General features: G+C 38.7%; 1 protein-coding gene across 2 annotated transcripts; it reads left to right on the forward strand.

Annotated features, from left to right (window-relative positions):
- The first annotated feature begins 1,941 nt into the window (after window positions 1-1,941).
- ZBTB21 (zinc finger and BTB domain containing 21) lies at window positions 1,942-5,476 on the forward strand. Of its 2 annotated transcripts, XM_010281510.1 has the most exons (2): window positions 1,942-3,523; window positions 4,124-5,476. In XM_010281510.1, exons 1-2 carry the CDS (start codon window positions 1,942-1,944, stop codon window positions 5,113-5,115), a joined length of 2,574 nt encoding a protein of 857 aa, XP_010279812.1. In that variant the 3' UTR covers window positions 5,116-5,476. The 2 variants fall into 2 exon arrangements, with proteins under 2 accessions (XP_010279812.1, XP_010279810.1); XM_010281508.1 differs by having other exon boundaries at window positions 1,942-5,476.
- The last annotated feature ends 12,985 nt before the right edge of the window (window positions 5,477-18,461 follow it).

The raw sequence follows: 18,461 nt of genomic DNA on the forward strand, positions 1-18,461 counted from the left end.
CTAATAACACTCCCAAGTGTTAATGGGTGCTCAGACCATGAGAGCGGATTAGTGCCAGACTCCACCACTGTAAATTGCAGTGGCATCCACAAAGGAGACAGGTGGCACATGCACACAGACACAGCCCCCAACAATACTTTTAAGCAAAACATAGAAAGCAAAAGAAAACAGATTGGTTTCTCAAATTCATAGAAGCTTGACTGCTCAGATCTTTTTATATGGAGGTATTGGGGGGGGTATGCATTATAACTGTCTGAGGTTAATTAAGGATAAATTAGTGTTTGTAAAATGGTATTGCAAGATCCTGCAATAATCAGTAAAGACAGATCTGGTGAGGAAACAGAATTCTGCTTTTGCTGTTGCCGTGACACTATTAACTCATTTGGTAGTTTCAGATGTAGAAGTGGTAGCTCAGGCCTATGATATGATCAATGCCCTGAGACACTGTGTGTGACACCCTTTAAGTCATTTCTCAATAATACCAATTTAGATTTTATTATATTATTTATTTCCACTTATTTATATCTATTAGTTGTGAGATTTAGCACCCTCATTTATTAATCATTGGGTTATAGCTTAATATTGTTTTTTATTTTGATAAACTTTTCAGTTTTGCTTGTAAGCTGATGAATAGTGAAACCTTTTTGTTGTAGTAGTATACATCATGTATAAATTATAAACTAAAGAGTAGTTTCTCAAATCAGTTGTAAAAATAGGAGAATTGCTTTTAACAGACACATCATTGACTTGTTTTACTACCTCCATGGAGGAAGGTAGTGTAAAATTCTTACTGGTTAACTTGAATAGAGTTGTAGGAGTGTCCATAAAAAAAAAAAAAATGGATATTGTTGATTTCCCTCTGTGTGTGCTTGTGCACAGATATATAAATTCCAGTTCATGCCACAGAAGCTCTTTGTTTAAACTAACTTAAAACCTGATTCTCTTCTTTTGTTAACATCTAATCAGGAGCAGTCTATTGAGTTATTGAGACATCCTGCAGTGTGGAGTGGGCTGTGTTTTGAAGCATGTGGAACATGGAGATTTCTGGACTGCAGTTTAATTTGTGCTTATTGTACTCTTGGATGCATCCGAGGGTAACTGTTCCTCAAGTATATGGGTTCTGGGCATAAAGTGCTCTTATGCTGATGAGTAAAATGGGGAGTTCAGTTCCCTGACCGCTTTTAAGCTAAAACAAAGCAATGCAGGGATACTTCAATTATAATTGTGACATTTCCAAGAAACCAGATCCTGTCAGTGCAGTTGTAAGTGACACATATTTGATAGATAGAAGTATATATTAACAAGACTTATTAAGCATAAGCAAACATGATGAATTAATCTAGATTATAGACAATAATCCTGCTTCCTTCTCCTTTCCCAGTATTAATGCCCTTTTCATCATCCTATTAAAAAATGACAAAAAAAACCCCAAATTTGTTTAGTCAGCAGGAGATCGTCAGGGTTGCTTAGCCTCAGAAAGGTGGCTTGGCATAACTAAGCTTTAGATATCTGATTCAAGAGTTTATCAATGCAGTTGTCAAGATAGATCTTCATAAAGGTAAATCTGAGAAAAAGATGATCAAGAGTGAAGTGGTTGAACTGTTTCTTCATGTGTACAGGTGTATTGCAGGAAGAGAACACAGTCCTGTACCCCCCATTAGTTAGGTGTAATATTCTTGGTGTAAGACCAGCAATTAACAGTGTCTTTGAAAGTGGGCACATGAGCTAGTTCTTCTTATGCCTGTGCATCTATTTGAGCTAACAGTGTTGTTTTAATTCCCATACCTTTCCTCCAGACAAGCTGTTTTCTTCAGCACTGTTGGTGGTAGTGTAGCCAGTTTATGAAGTACAGAGGGATTAGGTGTGTTTATCTCTAACAACAGTTCACGTAAGGCAACCTGTAACTTGTTGTTGTTGTTTTTTTTCAGAAACGTCAGAATCATGGAGGGGCTCTTGCATTACATAAATCCAGCACATGCCATTTCACTTCTAAGCGCGCTGAATGAGGAGCGTCTAAAGGGACAGCTGTGTGATGTTGTTCTTATAGTAGGAGATCAGAAATTTCGAGCTCATAAAAACGTTCTGGCTGCCAGCAGTGAATACTTCCAGACCCTGTTCACGAATAAGGAGAATAAGTCTCAGTCAGTGTTTCAACTTGACTTTTGTGAGCCAGATGCTTTTGATAATGTGTTAAACTACATTTATTCTTCATCTTTGTTCATTGAGAAAGGCAATCTTGCAGCTGTGCAAGAACTGGGCTACAGTCTTGGAATATCCTTTCTCACAAACATTGTTTCTAAGAGTCCTCAAGCTCCTTTCCCAGCTTGCCCTATTAAGAAAATACTGTATCAAGATGAAGATGAAAGTAGTTCTCAGAAGAGAAGTGTCATTGTCTGTCAGAACAGAACTGAAGCACAAGCAAAAAGTATAAATCAAACACAACATGATTTAAGCCATACTTCTAAACCTTCACCCTCTGTTGCTGTCAAAACTAGCAGTAGACCACAAGTAACAAAACCAACTGAAACCCTTCACAACTTATCACTGACTGAAAGGAGATGGCTGAAAGAAAGCCCTGTGAGCTATACCAAGGTTCATGAAACTTCTGTGACTGTGGAGGATCAGAACAGAGGTGGCTTAGTGAAAAGGAACACAGTACTGCCTCAAATGCCTTTAGCAGAGAAAGAGATTGCAAGTGATGAACCAGGAAGCAGTAGTCAGCTTTTAAGAGGAAAGGCCACAGAGATGTCATTAAAAAGACTGCGTCCACCAGTCTTGTCTCTGCGTGGCGCATCAGAATCTACATTTTTATTGCGAGAGGCAGGAAAAGGAAATGGCCAAGGTGAAGACAGGAATTTGCTATACTACTCAAAGTTAGGGCTAGTCATCCCATCTAGTGGATCTGGTCCAGAAAACCAAAGTATTGACAGAAGTGGGCCGCTTGTAAAAAGTCTCCTTCGAAGGTCGCTGTCCATGGACAGCCAGGTTCCTATTTACTCACCTTCTGTTGACCTAAAACCTTCACAGGTATCATCATCCTCCTCCCCAGGAACTAATGATTCCCAGAAGACATTTAATGTTTTATCTCAGAAGTCATCCTTGAAAGAGTCATCAGAGAAGTTAGTCTTAGATGAAAAACCACAGGTAATATACCCACATCGCCTTAGGTCTTTCAGTGCCTCTCAGTCAACTGATAGGGAGGTTGCTTCCCCTCTCACAGAGGTGCGAATAAAAACTGAACCTAGCAGTCCACTTTCAGATCCTGCCGAAATAATAAGAGTTACAGTGGGTGATGCTTCAGCATCAACAAATAAAGATTTTCCTTTTAAAACTGAGGATGATCATAAGGAACCAAGTAGACTTCCAGCAAAAAGGAGATTTCAAGCTGACAGAAGACTGCCATTTAAGAAACTGAAGGCAGATGAGCAGGGTTCTCCTGGGTCAGAAGATAACTTTGAGGAAGGCTCAAGCCCTACGCACCTTGATGCTGATTTTCCCGATTCTGATGTCAGTAAAGATGAATACAGTGAGATGGAAGAAGCAAGACCAAATAAAAAATTTAAATGCAAGCACTGCCTTAAAATTTTCAGATCAACAGCAGGTCTTCATCGTCATGTTAACATGTATCATAATCCAGAGAAGCCCTATGCTTGTGACATATGCCACAAGAGATTTCACACAAATTTCAAAGTGTGGACGCACTGCCAGACACAACATGGAATTGTGAAGAATCCCTCACCTGCTTCCAGTTCACATGCTGTTTTGGATGAAAAATTCCAAAGAAAACTGATCGATATAGTGAGAGAGAGAGAAATTAAAAAAGCTCTAATAGTTAAACTAAGACGTGGCAAGCAAGGTTTTCAGGGACAATCTGCTTCACAAGCACAAGTCATCAAAAGGAATTTAAGATCAAGAACCAAAGGAGCCTATATTTGTACCTACTGTGGGAAAGCTTATCGTTTCCTCTCGCAATTTAAACAGCACATAAAAATGCATCCAGGGGAGAAACCAATTGGAGGAAATAAAGCTCCTAAGCAGAAAGATCATATTCATATTGAAAGTCCAGTAGAAAACAAAGAGGTTTATCAGTGCCGTCTCTGCAATGCTAAGCTCTCTTCTCTTATTGAACAGGGAAATCATGAGCGACTCTGTAGAAACGCTACTGTCTGTCCTTACTGCAGCCTTAGATTTTCTTCTCCAGAGCTGAAGCATGAGCATGAAAGCAAGTGTGAATACAAAAAGCTTACTTGTCTTGAGTGTATGCGTACCTTTAAATCATCCTTCAGTATTTGGCGTCATCAAGTTGAAGTTCACAATCAAAACACAATGGCTCCATCAGAGAACTTTTCTTTACCTATCCTGGATCACAATGGAGAAGTAACTAGTTCGTCAAGATTGCCTCCTCAGTCAGAATCCAGTAAAATGAACAATTTTGTTGCTGCAAAGGAAGATGGTGTCTTCAGTGATTCATCAGAACAAATAAATTTTGATTCTGAAGATTCCTCCTGCCTTCCTGAAGACTTAAGTGTTTCCAAACAGTTTAAAATTCAGATCAAAGAAGAGCCTGCCGATGATATTGAGGATGAGGTCACTGAAACAAGCAGAGAACCTAAGGAAGTAGTCTCCAACAAAGATGCTGGTTTGTGGCCCTGTGAAAAGTGTGGGAAGATTTTCACTGCACGCAAACAACTGGAGCGTCACCAAGAGCTTTTATGCTCTGTGAAGCCATTTATTTGTCATGTGTGTAACAAGGCCTTCCGAACCAATTTCCGTCTGTGGAGTCACTTCCAGTCTCACATGTCACAGGCTGCAGAGGAGTCCACAAATAAGGAGCCTGAGATGTGTCCACCAGCTAATTCCCCATCACCACCACCCTTACCTCCACCCCCACCCCTCCCCAAAATCCAGCCTTTGGAGCCTGATAGTCCAACAGGCTTGTCTGAAAGCTCCACTACTACTGAAAAATTATTTGTACCACAGGAGTCAGATACACTCTTCTATCATGCTCCACCACTCTCAGCAATCACATTCAAAAGACAATACATGTGTAAACTCTGTCATAGGACTTTCAAAACAGCTTTTAGTCTTTGGAGCCATGAACAGACACACAATTAGCTTTAACAGATACCTTAAAAAGCTGGTTCAATGGAGGCTGCAGGATCTCAGATGTATGCCATATAAACTAGAAATCTAAGAGGATCAAAACAACAAAGATGACGACAAAAAATATGGAATTTGTGATGCTGCTTGGATTTGAAGATTAAGGTAAACTAACTTTCTTAGTAGATAGAAAGCAGAGTAATTTAAAATACTGTGGTCTGGGATCTAATAGTAACAGAATAAATTTTATTCATTTAACACTGAAGTACGATCACATCTGGATTGTATGCATGGATCTTCATCCTGTGATGTTGGTGTGTGCGTGTGTATTATATATAAAGTTATATATTAAATGAAAGAGCAACAACAGTTTGGATTCTAACTGTGAGTTTATAGTAGTGAAATACTGTAACCAACTTCATTATTTTTTTTTTAAAGAAACCAACACACAAGCTCCATATAAATAGTTGCCATGCACTTGCAGTTAGGGAGGAAGTGGATGGAGTGTCTTGCTGTATTGATTTAGGTCTTAGAAGCCTTTAGCAATAACAAATAAACCTCAAGTTTGAGTAATCCTGATGTTATTGGATACAAATGTTTGATATTTTAAGGGAACATAGAATTGTTTTATTGTTATATGGAACTTGTGCAAACTAAAATAGAATCTAAAGTCAGCAATATTATTACTAAGATTTTATATAAAAAGTAGCAGCAAGCCTGCTTTCAGCCATTTAATTATAAGTTTCTAAGGAAAATTTGGGGAGGGGGTACTTTGCTATATATAATGTCCCAAAGACTAACTTACTATAGATACTTTGGTAGCGAAAGTCATTGTATTAACAGCCATCATAATGCAAATGGTACTGTTTATAATATGGACTAACACTGAATGGATGTCAGACAAGTTTCATAATTTTGTTTCCACTATTTGTACAACTGTTTGTAATTCTAACTACAAAGGAATGTATAACTATTAAATTAAAAAAAGAGAGCTCATGAAGGGACAGAAGATGAGTTGTGTTCCTACACACAGTAATAAGCTTGGCCACGAGTACAAAGATATGTTTTAACAAAAACTAAAAATGTAAATATTTATATAGACACCTGTATAAATGGAGAAGTATGTATTTGAGATTTGTATTAAGCATACATATCCAGCTCAAAGCAGAGGAAAAAACATCACACTACAATCACTGCATTTTATGAATACAATGCCTAGAATATTTCTTTCTGCCGCTTTCTATAATTTGTGATACTGTGTTGCAATTTTCTAATCTGTTGAAAATCGTGGTAGTAATGGGCTGCAGATATTCTGTGCAGTTCCATTATTTTACCTCAAATCACAACTGGAGCATTTAGTGTAAGTAGGATCATATGTACTTACCAGAAGCTATAGTAAGGGTCCAAAATAATTCTGTTAGTAAAAGAAATATTTACCCAGAAGTAGGTGGTAAATAACAGTGAAAAATTCTTCTGCTAGAATTTAAACTTAATGGAGTGGTGATGGATTAAAGTGAACGTAAATTATGCAAACAGTATTTATGATCCTGACCAACTTCACCCTGTGCTGGTTGGAGGGGGGGAATTGCATTCCACACTACCTAGTCAGAGCCCAGTCTGTGTTTGCTGAAAGCAACAGGAGTTTGGTCACCAGTGTCAAGGGGAGCAGGAGTGAGGCTTTAATTCTGTATGTAACCATGAATTTTTTTTTCAGCATCCCAAACTCAAAAGTGTAAAGAATTGCAAGCTGACACCAAGATTTAGCAAAATTAAGCACAAGTTTGTAACTCCTAAGAATCTGAGGATGGGCATCCTTAGGCACACACAGGAGTACATTTTTCTCAATCAAAGCCCAAGTGTGCCACCATTTCTTTCCAACAGGTGTGAGGTTTTTTTGATTCTTTTTCCTGTAAGTTAAGTTTAAAAGAACTGGCACAGTATGGACCCCTGACTGTTTTTTAGCTACCAAAAATTGCAGTGTTATTTTCAAGCCTCTTCTGTTTCATTTTTGATTAAAATCTAAAATTGTTACTAAACACTTATAATAGTAGAGTGTTGTCCTGTTTTGTCGTCTTTTAGGCAAATTCTATCTGAATATGATTATGCTAATCTGTTAGAACTCTTTTGGTGACATTGCAATTAAAACAAGGTACTTGTTTAATAGTGACATTTCTAGTTACTGACTTTTTTATTCCACCTGATGAGACTAAATTTCTTTCTTACCAGAAACAATTTCAAAATAAAATTATTATTGCACTTAGCCTGTTTTAACAAAATCAGAAAATCATAAAGCTCTGCTAAGTACCTTTTAAATGTATTTAAGAAATCTATGCGTATAAAATATTAAAATGTTTTTGTAAAATGGTTTCTAAATTTTCACCAATGATATTCTACACAACAGTCTGGAAGTTTATATGTAACCTTTTAAAAATCAGTGTGCTTTCTAAAAGAAGATGGCAACTAGTTCAGCTATGTCATAAGTCATCTAACTTTCAACTGGGATTCTGCTATGTGATAAGATGATAAATTACACACAGTTTAAATCAAAAGCTTGTGCAACATCCTTGAAGAAACTTTGACCTTTTTCCTAGTATACTACGTATTGTTAAAAAATCCATAAAATATTTTTGGTCTAAACAGCCTCCTTTTAAGTTTTTCTTTAGGTTTGGGGGGGGTTTAAGTTTTGTTTTTAACTTTGAGTGTGTTCTGTGGTTTTTTTATTAAATTCAGTTCCTGTTGTTTAGTAAAGGAATTCAGGATCTCTGGAGTTTAAATATGAGATGTTTATATAGCAGTTCTGGTTTTCTATTAGCTTTTATACAGTATCTTAAAAAGCCCTTGATAGAAGTGTTTATTTTGGAGGATACAGAATAAATATGCTTCCACTTATATAACTTTAATATATGTTTAAAAAGTTAAATTATGGAAAAAATGTTAGTTGCTTGTTTATAAATAAAGGTCTTTTGAAGAGTGTCTAGTTTGGCCACAGCCAAAATAAACGGCAAATTTATTGATACAAGAACCTGTCTTCATCATATTTTGTTTAATTTTGTAGCTGTGTACTGAAGTGATGCAAAGTTAGAGATCTTGTTAAATATAAAAAGGGTTTTGATTTTTCTTAGAATTTGTGACGGAAATGTGCAGATGTTTTAATATATAGATTAGAATCTTTAATTCTTTTTTTTTTTTGCTATTTTTATAATCTGTCAGATAAATCTCAGAGAACTATCCTGCTTCAGTGGAAGTACAGTGGAAACTTCCATAGTATTTAAGAGGAGCAGGGTTGAGCCATGAAATGTATTTCATTTTGGGACTTTTTTTCCTTTCAGGCACTGTGTTGGCAAAGCGTCTAAGCCAATGGTTAAGTTCCATTGAGATCAGTCTTAATTTTTTTTAAACATGTGCTTAAGTTCTTTGCTAAATTGGGACCATGATCAATCATTGAAAGTGAGCAACGGCAGAAAAATACATACAGGGTTTTTTTTTTAAGTCCTAATCAAAAGTTAAAATGAGTTTTCCTCTACGTAAAAACTGCGTATACAGCTAGGGCATGAATCTGTTGTTTTACAAAAACGAAGGACATGAATCAGTAATAATACGGTCTGTACTTCTTTCTTGTATCTGTGCTTTTTTTGTTTTGTTTTGTTTTTTTTTTGTTTTTCTTTTGGTAAGGGGGAGTGAAACATCCTGTGATGGTCAATCGAGCAGATAACCTGCTGAAGCAGTGGGTTGACACTAGAGTTTGTCTTGTGTATTTCAGAATGGAAATGTAGCCTTATCCATGAACCAAAACACAGCTGTAAGACTTGTACCCGCATTTCCTATTTAGACAGGCCTTCTAGTGACATCCAGTAGATTTTCTGTCTGATGTTTGGTTTGTTTTCCCTCAAGTAGGACATGCAGGTTTGGTCTAAAGCTACATGTACTCTGTTTTTGTTCCAAGCTTCCAGTGATAAAACTAGAAGTTCCTCACATGGGGTAAGGACAGACTATGCCTACCTTCTTGGCACTAACACTGAGGGTGCAAATATATGGCATGAGCCTGTAATCTGGCATGTGCCTATACTGTTCAATAAAATTGTTTACATTTTCCTACCAGAAGATTTAGATAAAAATCAACGCAAGCTTAGGGTCTGGGGTTTTTTTTTTAATGTTGCTGTTAATGAATCAGTGTTAAAATGTTTCTTTTGTTGTTGTTGAACACAGCCTGATAGTATTTTTTAATGTCATTGATTCTTGTTTATTTAAAATGACTTGTGAAAAACTGTACTATAACTGTTGTACATAAAGGGACACTATCAAGAGAAAGGTTGTATACATAAATGTACTTATCTGTATTAAGAATACTTGATATTAATAAAATCAAAGAACTTAAAAACATGAATTGACTCATAACATTTGAGCTGCTTGGGCATGAAAATGCCTGTTAAGGGCATCCTCAGCTGTTGTGAGGATGTCTGAAAAATGTATCAGAATTCTGTGGGCTGAGCTTATTTTTCACATTGCTTTTTTTCTCATGGTTCCAGAATAAAGGACTCAATGCACTTTTCTTTTTCTGTTTTCTCAACAATAAACATTTCCTTTTGAAGACACAAGCTTCCCACTACTGCAGCAGCATCTTTTTAATTAAAAGTACATAAAACCAGAGCAAACTATCTTTTTGCAAAGTACATACAAAGTACACATTTTAAGGCTTATTCTTGACAGTGTCCCTTTTTAAAAAGCAGGAAAATGGGATCACTTTTAGTGCTTGGGTACAGGGGAATAGTTTCCTACAGTTTCTAGAAACTGGAATTATCCAATATATTTGCTATGGAATTTTCCAATTAGTTACACAAAATCATCTGTCATTTTAAAGGATTATAGAGGTAAGACAAAAGAAGCTGGTTTTATAATCCTGTGTACATTATAGTCATTGTATATCAGTTCAATACACCAGTGTTGAATTTTAATTAAGAATGGGTTTTTACTTTTTTTTAGGACCGAGACTTAATAGCTTAGGGTAACTTTTTCTTTAATGTAATGTAAATCCCTTGCTGCTTTGTACAACTTTTTCTACTGTGTGTTTTCTTTACTTAGATCTTGACTAAGAAATGTTGGAGTCCAATAAACTTACACTTTGTTTCTTTTGAATTGCTGTGTCTTATACTGGAATCTCTTGGCAAAGTGTGATGTTGTTGTACATACTGTTGTGTTCGTGGGGTGGGAATTTTGTTTATAAAAGAACATCTTTTGATCTATTTGTTGGATGTAAATTATAGTTTTTACATTACTAAAATAATGGCTTTTTGTTTGTTTTAGTAAGTGCCCCATTGAATCTTTTACTGGAATATACAAGAAAACCAGCTGCTCTAGACAATCTCTTAAAAACTTGAGCACAGCCCAAATTCTGCTTCCTATGCAATCAGTGATTAAAATGAGACTTTGTGGAAGCAAGGTTACATCAACTGATTATCTCTTTCATCTAAAACTGGATTGAACCAGATGTTTCAAAATACACAGTCAGGAATGTTTATGGTGATTTACAGTGTTCTCATCGAAAGCAGTTTTGCTGTGTGCATTTCCTTCTTCAAAAACCCCAGTGTGGGAATGTAGTGTGTGGATTCCTATGATGCAGAAAATGATCTCTTCGTCTTTTGGGAACAGCGTTTACTAGGCTCTTCTCTTCAAAGTAGATGAGACCTATCTTTGAATACTGTCAGGCCAGTTTTCTCAACTTCTTGGACTGTGCATTTGCTGTCCTTTGCCATTTTTAATATCTGCATTGACCAGTTTCACTCACATTTAATAGAGGAGACAAGGTCTCAAGAGTTAATCTCCAACAAGTTTCATAAAAATCACTGACTGGGTAGCAAAGAATGGTCGTCGTGGGAAGGGTAAGATTGGCAGCAAGAGCATGTACTGAACAGTTATTTCCCAGCACTTGGCACTGCGTGCCTGTGTAGCATCTTGTCAGAGTAAGCCATAGGTCAGGTGAAACATATGGCAGAGCTGAAGTACCAAGTCCACCAAATGGTCAGAAACACGGGTTGAAAGGGCACTCCAAGCTGAAAAGGATTTGGGCCTTTGATGCTCCTTAAATCTCTTTGAAAATGGATAAAGGGCTCCTGGCCTGTCTGTCTGTGGAGTATCCCTGCACATCAAAAGTTAGGTGAGCTGTGGAAAAGGTAAAGAGAGGGGGAGAGCTGCACTCTGACTCCTTCAGAGTGGTAAATCACCACAGGTTTGGTTCCCTCTTTCTCCTTTCAGCATAAGGAACTCCTCCATCTCTTTCTGCATCCAGTTAAGATCTACGCACAGTCCTCTCTCTGTTACTGTTTCAGAGCAGTCTAATATTTGCTTAAATGCTTTCCAGAAAATGTCTGTTCTAGAGACTATTAAACCTATGTTTGACATAAAAGTCAAGTAGCAAACCAAAATGGTAAGAAGTTACTTATAACACCGTGAGTATTGTGCCTGTTCTCATGGTTATTTTTTGTTCTAATTCCAGCCGTCCGCTTCTAAGACAGTTGCTCTGCAAACAAACGCAGTAACTTTTACTTACTTTTCCATTCATAGAATGTTTCCAGTTATCACTTCTTTTTTTAATGCACAAACACTAACAGGGTAGTTTTTACTATTAGACCTATATGGATAATATTTCTATTTCCAGTTGTGAAATACTCTGGCAATAGAAATTTTCAATGTGCTGGCTGCCATGAAGCAACATACACAACTTCTATTTCTCTTTCATTTTAATTTTACATGTGTTGAAAAAGTACATCAAATGCAAAGCCAGTTTCATTTAACAAAGGATTTGCCTTCAGTTGCCTCTGCAGTTTTGATACAACCCTTAACAATTTCCTAATGTCTTGTCAGTCCAGGACCTAGGATGGACACAGTTCTTTGATGTTGTGGAGCCCTGGTTGTAATTGTTAGCTTAAGCTGATATTTTAGGGCACAGGTTCTCATCCAGCAACATGTATCTCTCCAGTGACGTGTACTGGTGTTAAAAATGAGGCAGTGATGAAGCAGCATGACCTGCTGGAATTACTAACACCTGGAGATGCTGCTGCTGGAAGCAATAATGCATGCTGAGATCTGCAGGCTCCACAGACAGGTGCCTGGAGGAACAAAGGGCAACGAGCCAGAAGAAGAGGTGGGAGAGAGTAAGATGACAACAGCAGAAGAACATAAGACATACAGGAGAGCACGCGGTGGCCGTACCAAAAACCAGAAAAAAAGATCAACCTCTGTTTAAGGTGTCATTTATGATGAATACGGCTCTGGTTCCTGCTTTTTCCTTTCTTCCCTAATGAAGAGCTAGGAGTCCCTGGGCTTTGTCACCTTCTAACTCTTTTTGGTTGTCAAGAAACTGCATCTGTTCCTCTATGCCATAAAGTCCATGAAAGAGTTTAAAGGAAGAAAAATTTCCTAAAAGATTGTTTAATAATATTCCCCCTGCAGGGTAATATTAGTGGAAGCTTTGGTCCTCTTGGAATGGGCTTTGAAAACTGCGCATCCCGAGGGCTTTGCCACAGGGGTGGCAACTGTACCTGTGGAGATACATTTGCAGTTTCTCCACCACCTGCACCTGTGAGTCCTAAAAAGAAGGGGTTCTAAAAGCAGAGGAAAATCTATAGAACAGTAAATACAGTTCTATTGACCACCATCCTACTTAACTCCTTCCTCAGCTGGCTAGTCCTTGGCTTCATGTACATCTCCCTTTGTGGGGCACCCTGCATGGAGGCCAGTTAATGTCAGAACAGACACAGGTGCTCCCACCCATGGGGAAAGGTAAAGACCTCCTCTCTGCGTGGCAGCCCAGGGCTGTGATTAACAAGGCAGCTGCTGTTTGCTGCTGCCTCTTCTCCACTCATCAATCAACTGAGCAGCCAAATGCCACAAGAAGGAAACTGAGTTTTGTTAACTTGCATTCAGATTACTTGTTTCAGGGAAATTTGGCTGAGGCACGTAAATGCATGTAAATGCATTTTTTTAAAAGCATGAGAAAAAAACTCTAAAAATACAAAACTGTCCCTCTGAATAAGTCTGGAGAAGAATCACTGATATTAAAAATGAGATTTGAAATTAGGTTGTTTATTAGCAAGTATTACTACAATGCTTAAGAGGGAGAACCACATAGAACCTTCATTTTATGGAGATGATCCTATAATCTATTACATGCATCTAACACTGTGTACAGGCACTAGGAGGAGCCAGAAACAAAAGACTGCAACATCATACCCACCTGAACAGCCTGACTCAAAAGCACCACACAGAAGGTGAACCCTCTGTGTATATATATATAGGTACATATGTATATAAAAATGCATGTGAGTGTGCTTAAATATGGCTCTGTTACATGGCAATTGCTGAGTTTGGAGAAAGTTCCTTGTCAGGTCAGAGGCATATTATAATATACTTTTGTCTAAAAGCTGTCTTCTCCAGTATTTCCTTCATTAAAACAGCATGGTTTCTGCCTAACAGACATTGGAGAGTGGAGAGATGAGGTGCATCTCCAGACTCTTCAATCCTTGGCTCCCTGTTGGCACTGCCAGGGAGGATGCCAGTTAATCCCAATGGTTTCTGCAGCGCAGGCAGTTGTCTAAGAAAATGCAAGAGCATTAGTTGTAAGTTAACACCTATTATAATAACATATAGTCAACACGGTTGAACATAACATGAACTCATGCCTGAGGAATTAAAAGCTTTCTACCCTTTGCCGGCGCCATAACACACTGCATTCTCCTTCAAGTAACTGGCAGGATTTATATAACCATGTTGTGAGTGAGCCTGTACCCATGTGCTCCAGACTCAAAGTGTTTTAGCCTTAGCGCAGTACCCATGGGAGTGTGCTCTGGGATGACATACAACACAAAACTTGGTACATACCCTTGGATTTTCTTAGCTGTCTAGCTGAGCTGGAGCTTTTTCACTGTTATAGAGGAAGGTGTGGGTTCCGAGATTTTTCACAAGCCTGTATTTTATTTCACTCTTGCTATTAGTTTCCTAGAACATTGCATGAAATGCCTTTGCTCTCAGTCTAAAACTCGATGATCTCTTTCACTACTTACTAAGTCCTTTCTTCTTTCTGATGCCCAACATTCCCAAAGCCAGTTGGTCTTAATGTCCTCAAGCATGTGTCTGAGGGGCATACGAGTGTGTGTACTGCATGGGGGAAGCACACATCGCTGGGAAGTCAGCATCTCCTGGGCTGGAACCCACGATTCAGAAGGAGAGGCAGGAATCTCTACAGTGGTTCCTTGTCAGGAGATTCTTCAGCTTAATCTTGGACATGGGAAGCCTTAACCATTTGGGCACAATGTTAACTCTGAGCCTGAATTAGCCCATAGGCAAGAAACTTCATGTAGCTGGAATGGCCCATCATGTCTTTAGAGTGCCGTCTTTGAGGAAGGCAGCTCACAATACTGCTTCCGAGTACAGCAATCTCTCCATTCTAGCACCATCAGCTCTGGTGATACTTGCGCTCTCTGGTGGAGAGAATATAACTTGCTCCAGCAGGTGAAAATGAAGGAAAAAAGCAGCAGCTTTGTCTGTCATGTTTTAGTTTCTAAAAACTCACAGTATTTTACTGAAGTCTAGTAAATATATTTTTGAAGAGTCATCATCATAGAAGAAATAATACTCTCAAAAATATTTTTACTTCTTCCATTGCAGTGTCAGATACAAGTAGTAAAATAAACAATCAGCAATTCCAGACAAAATGTCTTTTGTTAGCCTTTGTTCCTTTTGCAGAGTTGTGACCACTTAGGAATAGATTATTTACACAGATATTGGAGAGTTGGAAAAGTGTGATCCTACAGAAAAAACCCAAATTGTTATAATATGACAAAATTATCAGAGGCGTCTAAAATTAATGGGTGAAATACTGATGTGCTACGATGAATACAAACACCATGGTGAGATTATTTTTGTGCTTTCTCATGTTTAGGGTTTTTTTTTTCTCGATAGGCTGTATTTTTGGTGCGTGAATGGCTTCAAAAGAAAGTACAAGTATCCAAGGTGTACCAAGCTGGGTCCATGGTTGTTCTAATAGGATTGAAACATGGCTTTGCAGTTTTGCTTTGTATCTGAATACATAATATGAAATTATGTTTGGTCAAAATAAAACATTGTGACCTATTTGTTTTGAAACTTAGACAATTTGTCAACACTTATATTTATGGGGCTTTGTTGTTTTTTCAAGATTTTTTTTAGGACCAAGCCTATATATTAATAGCATATATAATAACAAGGCTACAAGAACAATTATCTGATCTAATAAAAAACTCAGGTCCTGGCACAGTATGCCTTCTTAAGCACTTAAGAGATGTGGGCTTTGGGCAAAGAAGAACCAAGTGACCTACAGGAATCAAAGTTTTTCTACTATGAAGTCATGGTGGATATGTTACGGGTTTTTTTCAATAGAGATTGGTGCTTGGATAGATCAGATATCTCCTGATTTTGCAAAAGAACTAAAATAACAGTAATTAGTCAAAGTGCAGGTCTAACGATACCATCATCTCGGAGCCTTTTTTGTACAGTGCAAGACTCCTCTCTGGAAGACATGAGGTGGGGGGAGTTACTCCAGACGAAGAGCCAGCCCAGTGCTAGCCTTCTTGCCCCTATGCTAGCTCCTAGTTATGAAAGCTTGCCTAGTGGCACCTCCTTTGGTGCCTGACTGCTGTCTTTCAACGAGGCTTCTCTGGGCATCCTACCTGGCCCTCATTACAGCCCTTTGCACATTCATCACTCTCAGACAGCTGTCGCAAGGCAGGTAACAGCATTTCTGGTATGTCGAGTCATGTGAGAGAAGATGGGTCACACGTGCTGAATCTCACCTGGGAAGCGGCTACAGGAAACAGGGTCCTGGAGAGTACACGTAAGGGCAGGACCAAATGGAGGAACTCACCTTCTGGCTTTAGTATTGTGCCTCACCTTGCCCCATGACTCCTGAGCAAACTTGCCATTGTCAGCAGGTAGAAGGACATGCCTGTTCCATTCTGCTGGCACAGCAGGTAAAAGTGGGAGAGAGGCTGAACTGCTACATGTGAAAGGGGAAATGGTCCCCTTTTCCATGGGAAGTAACATGGTGTGAAGATTAACAGGTCTACTACTGCCAGCAGAGCTGTCAATGAAGCATGTGTGGTGGTATCACCTCAAGCTGACTCTTATGCTACAAAATCTTATAATGAAGACATCGTTATAGTCACCTCACAGGTAAAGATGGCATCACATAGAGTCCTGGGACGCTGGAAAAAGCTCCGTTGGCTAAAATGCAGTTTTGCTAAACTAAGCATCTCTTACACTATTCTACTGTCCTGACAAAGCACTTGTTTCAGACGTCATGTTAGACTGCATGTATGGCCTATTCTGAACTTTCGCTTTCTTTCATGTGTGTAAAAAATACTCTAGAGCTCAGAGGCAGAGAATGAGTGGGAAAGGTTTGGATTGATTTTATCTCTGTGCATTGTAATTGTGTAAGCGATCATTTAATTGCAGTGATTGAACCTATTTTTTTTTTGGTCATTGTTCTGCTTACAGCTTTAAAAATCAAAATTGGTTAAATAACTATGATCTCAACCTGCTCCCTTCACTTATATCTGTAAGATGGGACTCGGGGTGGTCTCAAATCTAGCACTTTCCAGGTGCCAGATCTGACTGCATACCCTGCTGTGTCCTGCCCTAAGGCAGGACAGAGCCCTGGCATATGCCATTCCCACATTTGCCTATGCCAAGTCCAAGACATGATTCCACACACCTGCAACAAATCTGGAAATTTCAAACACAGTCAAGGTCCTAAAATTCTGCCCACATTCTGTCTGTGGGGTGAAAAACAGCATTTCTGAACAGATGTATGATGAACCTGGCACCACCAGCTGACAGGTGAGATATTTCTTTGTTGTTCAGGTGCCTAGGGTAGCTCTACCAGCAAAAACATTCTAGCATGGATGATACCAGAGTAAGCTACAGGTCTGCAGTTTTCTTCTTGCCTCTTCAACACAGAAAGTGAAACGGTTAACAAAATTCATACTTCAGAGGGCCAAAACAGGACGTGAGGTAACCATGATGAATGATGCATTTATAATTCTCTTGTTCCAGAACCCGTGTAAAATCGACTCTGTATCAATCTCACTCTACTTAAATTTGCTTTGCAACCATCACTAACAGAGGTATATACTTGCTAATTAAAAGAAAAGCTGGGATTTTGAAAATACAGAAGTTACTTAATAGAAGCACAGCACATAGCAGAGCCTAGGAACTAGTTAGTATCACAGCTTCAAAGTACACAGAATTATGAAAAACTAATTATTTTACTAATCACATCCCCAGAGCTATGCTTTGATGGGTAAGATCTTGAATGTTCAGAGAGGGCTCTTCCAAATTCACAGGTGCACAAAAAAGGAAAATAATTAAATATTAGCTGCCACATATTTTTGCTATACTTCAAAAGTAAAAATGTAAAATATTTCTAGTAACAAGACAGCTGATAAAGTTCTGTAAAGGAAAACTGTTCTTAATATTTCAGTGTAATCTTTTTCTTGTCATTTCACGTTCACAGTTAGACTCACAAAATTCATGCCAGTTAAAATTGTCTACATGGCATATGTGGGGAACTGGAACATGGGACAAGCTAATGGCAGGTTTGTCTGCCACATTGCAGTGCAGTGCAGTATTAGAAAACCCTGAGCTACCCGCAGACAGGCTGGTACAGTGCCATGCAGTACTAAGCAAAGATACTGCTTTGGATCTTGAATTGAATGTGCCTGGCTAATAAATCTGCTCTCTCAGCAGAGTCAATTAATCTACGTACAGTGCTGTGCTAACATAGAGATTTGGCTCTGGTTGTGGCTCTCTGGAGAGCTCAGCAGCTTGCTCCTTGCTACCATGTAGGTGTACTCTAAACCACCTGCCTGCAGTCAGGCAGGCAGAAGGCAGCTGGTTGGTGAATGGAGCGCTGGATTTCCCTGTGCCCCAGGCCAGTACTTTGACCTCTGGGTAGCCCATTCTTCATATGCCCATACAGTAAACTAACTACAGCAGATAAAACGATGTTCTGGCCCTGTCAAGTTCACAGCTTGTAGGTGCAAATGTGGACAATATATTTACAACACAGAATGATAAAATTATTTCTCAGGCAACAACCCATTCCTCCTCCCAGAGGCCTAGCCCCCATGTTCATAAATACTGTATTAAATGTTGATGTGACAAGTCTTCAGGAATCCCAGGCCCCAGAGACGAATGTAAAAGTCCAGAGCAAAGAAGATGTACCCTTGGTGGAAGAGTATCAGGTCAGGGAATGAAGCAATCTGGATATATATAAGTCCATGGGCCCTGTTGGGATGCACTCACAAGTGCCAGAAGGCTAAGGGAAGTGA

This window comes from Phaethon lepturus, unplaced genomic scaffold (genome assembly GCF_000687285.1).
Source record: "Phaethon lepturus isolate BGI_N335 unplaced genomic scaffold, ASM68728v1 scaffold16832, whole genome shotgun sequence".
Taxonomy (NCBI): domain Eukaryota; kingdom Metazoa; phylum Chordata; class Aves; order Phaethontiformes; family Phaethontidae; genus Phaethon; species Phaethon lepturus.

Bases quoted from the DNA above. Each gene is read 5' to 3' on its own strand.
- ZBTB21 (XM_010281508.1), top strand. From the start codon at position 1,942: ATGGAGGGGCTCTTGCATTACATAAATCCAGCACATGCCATTTCACTT.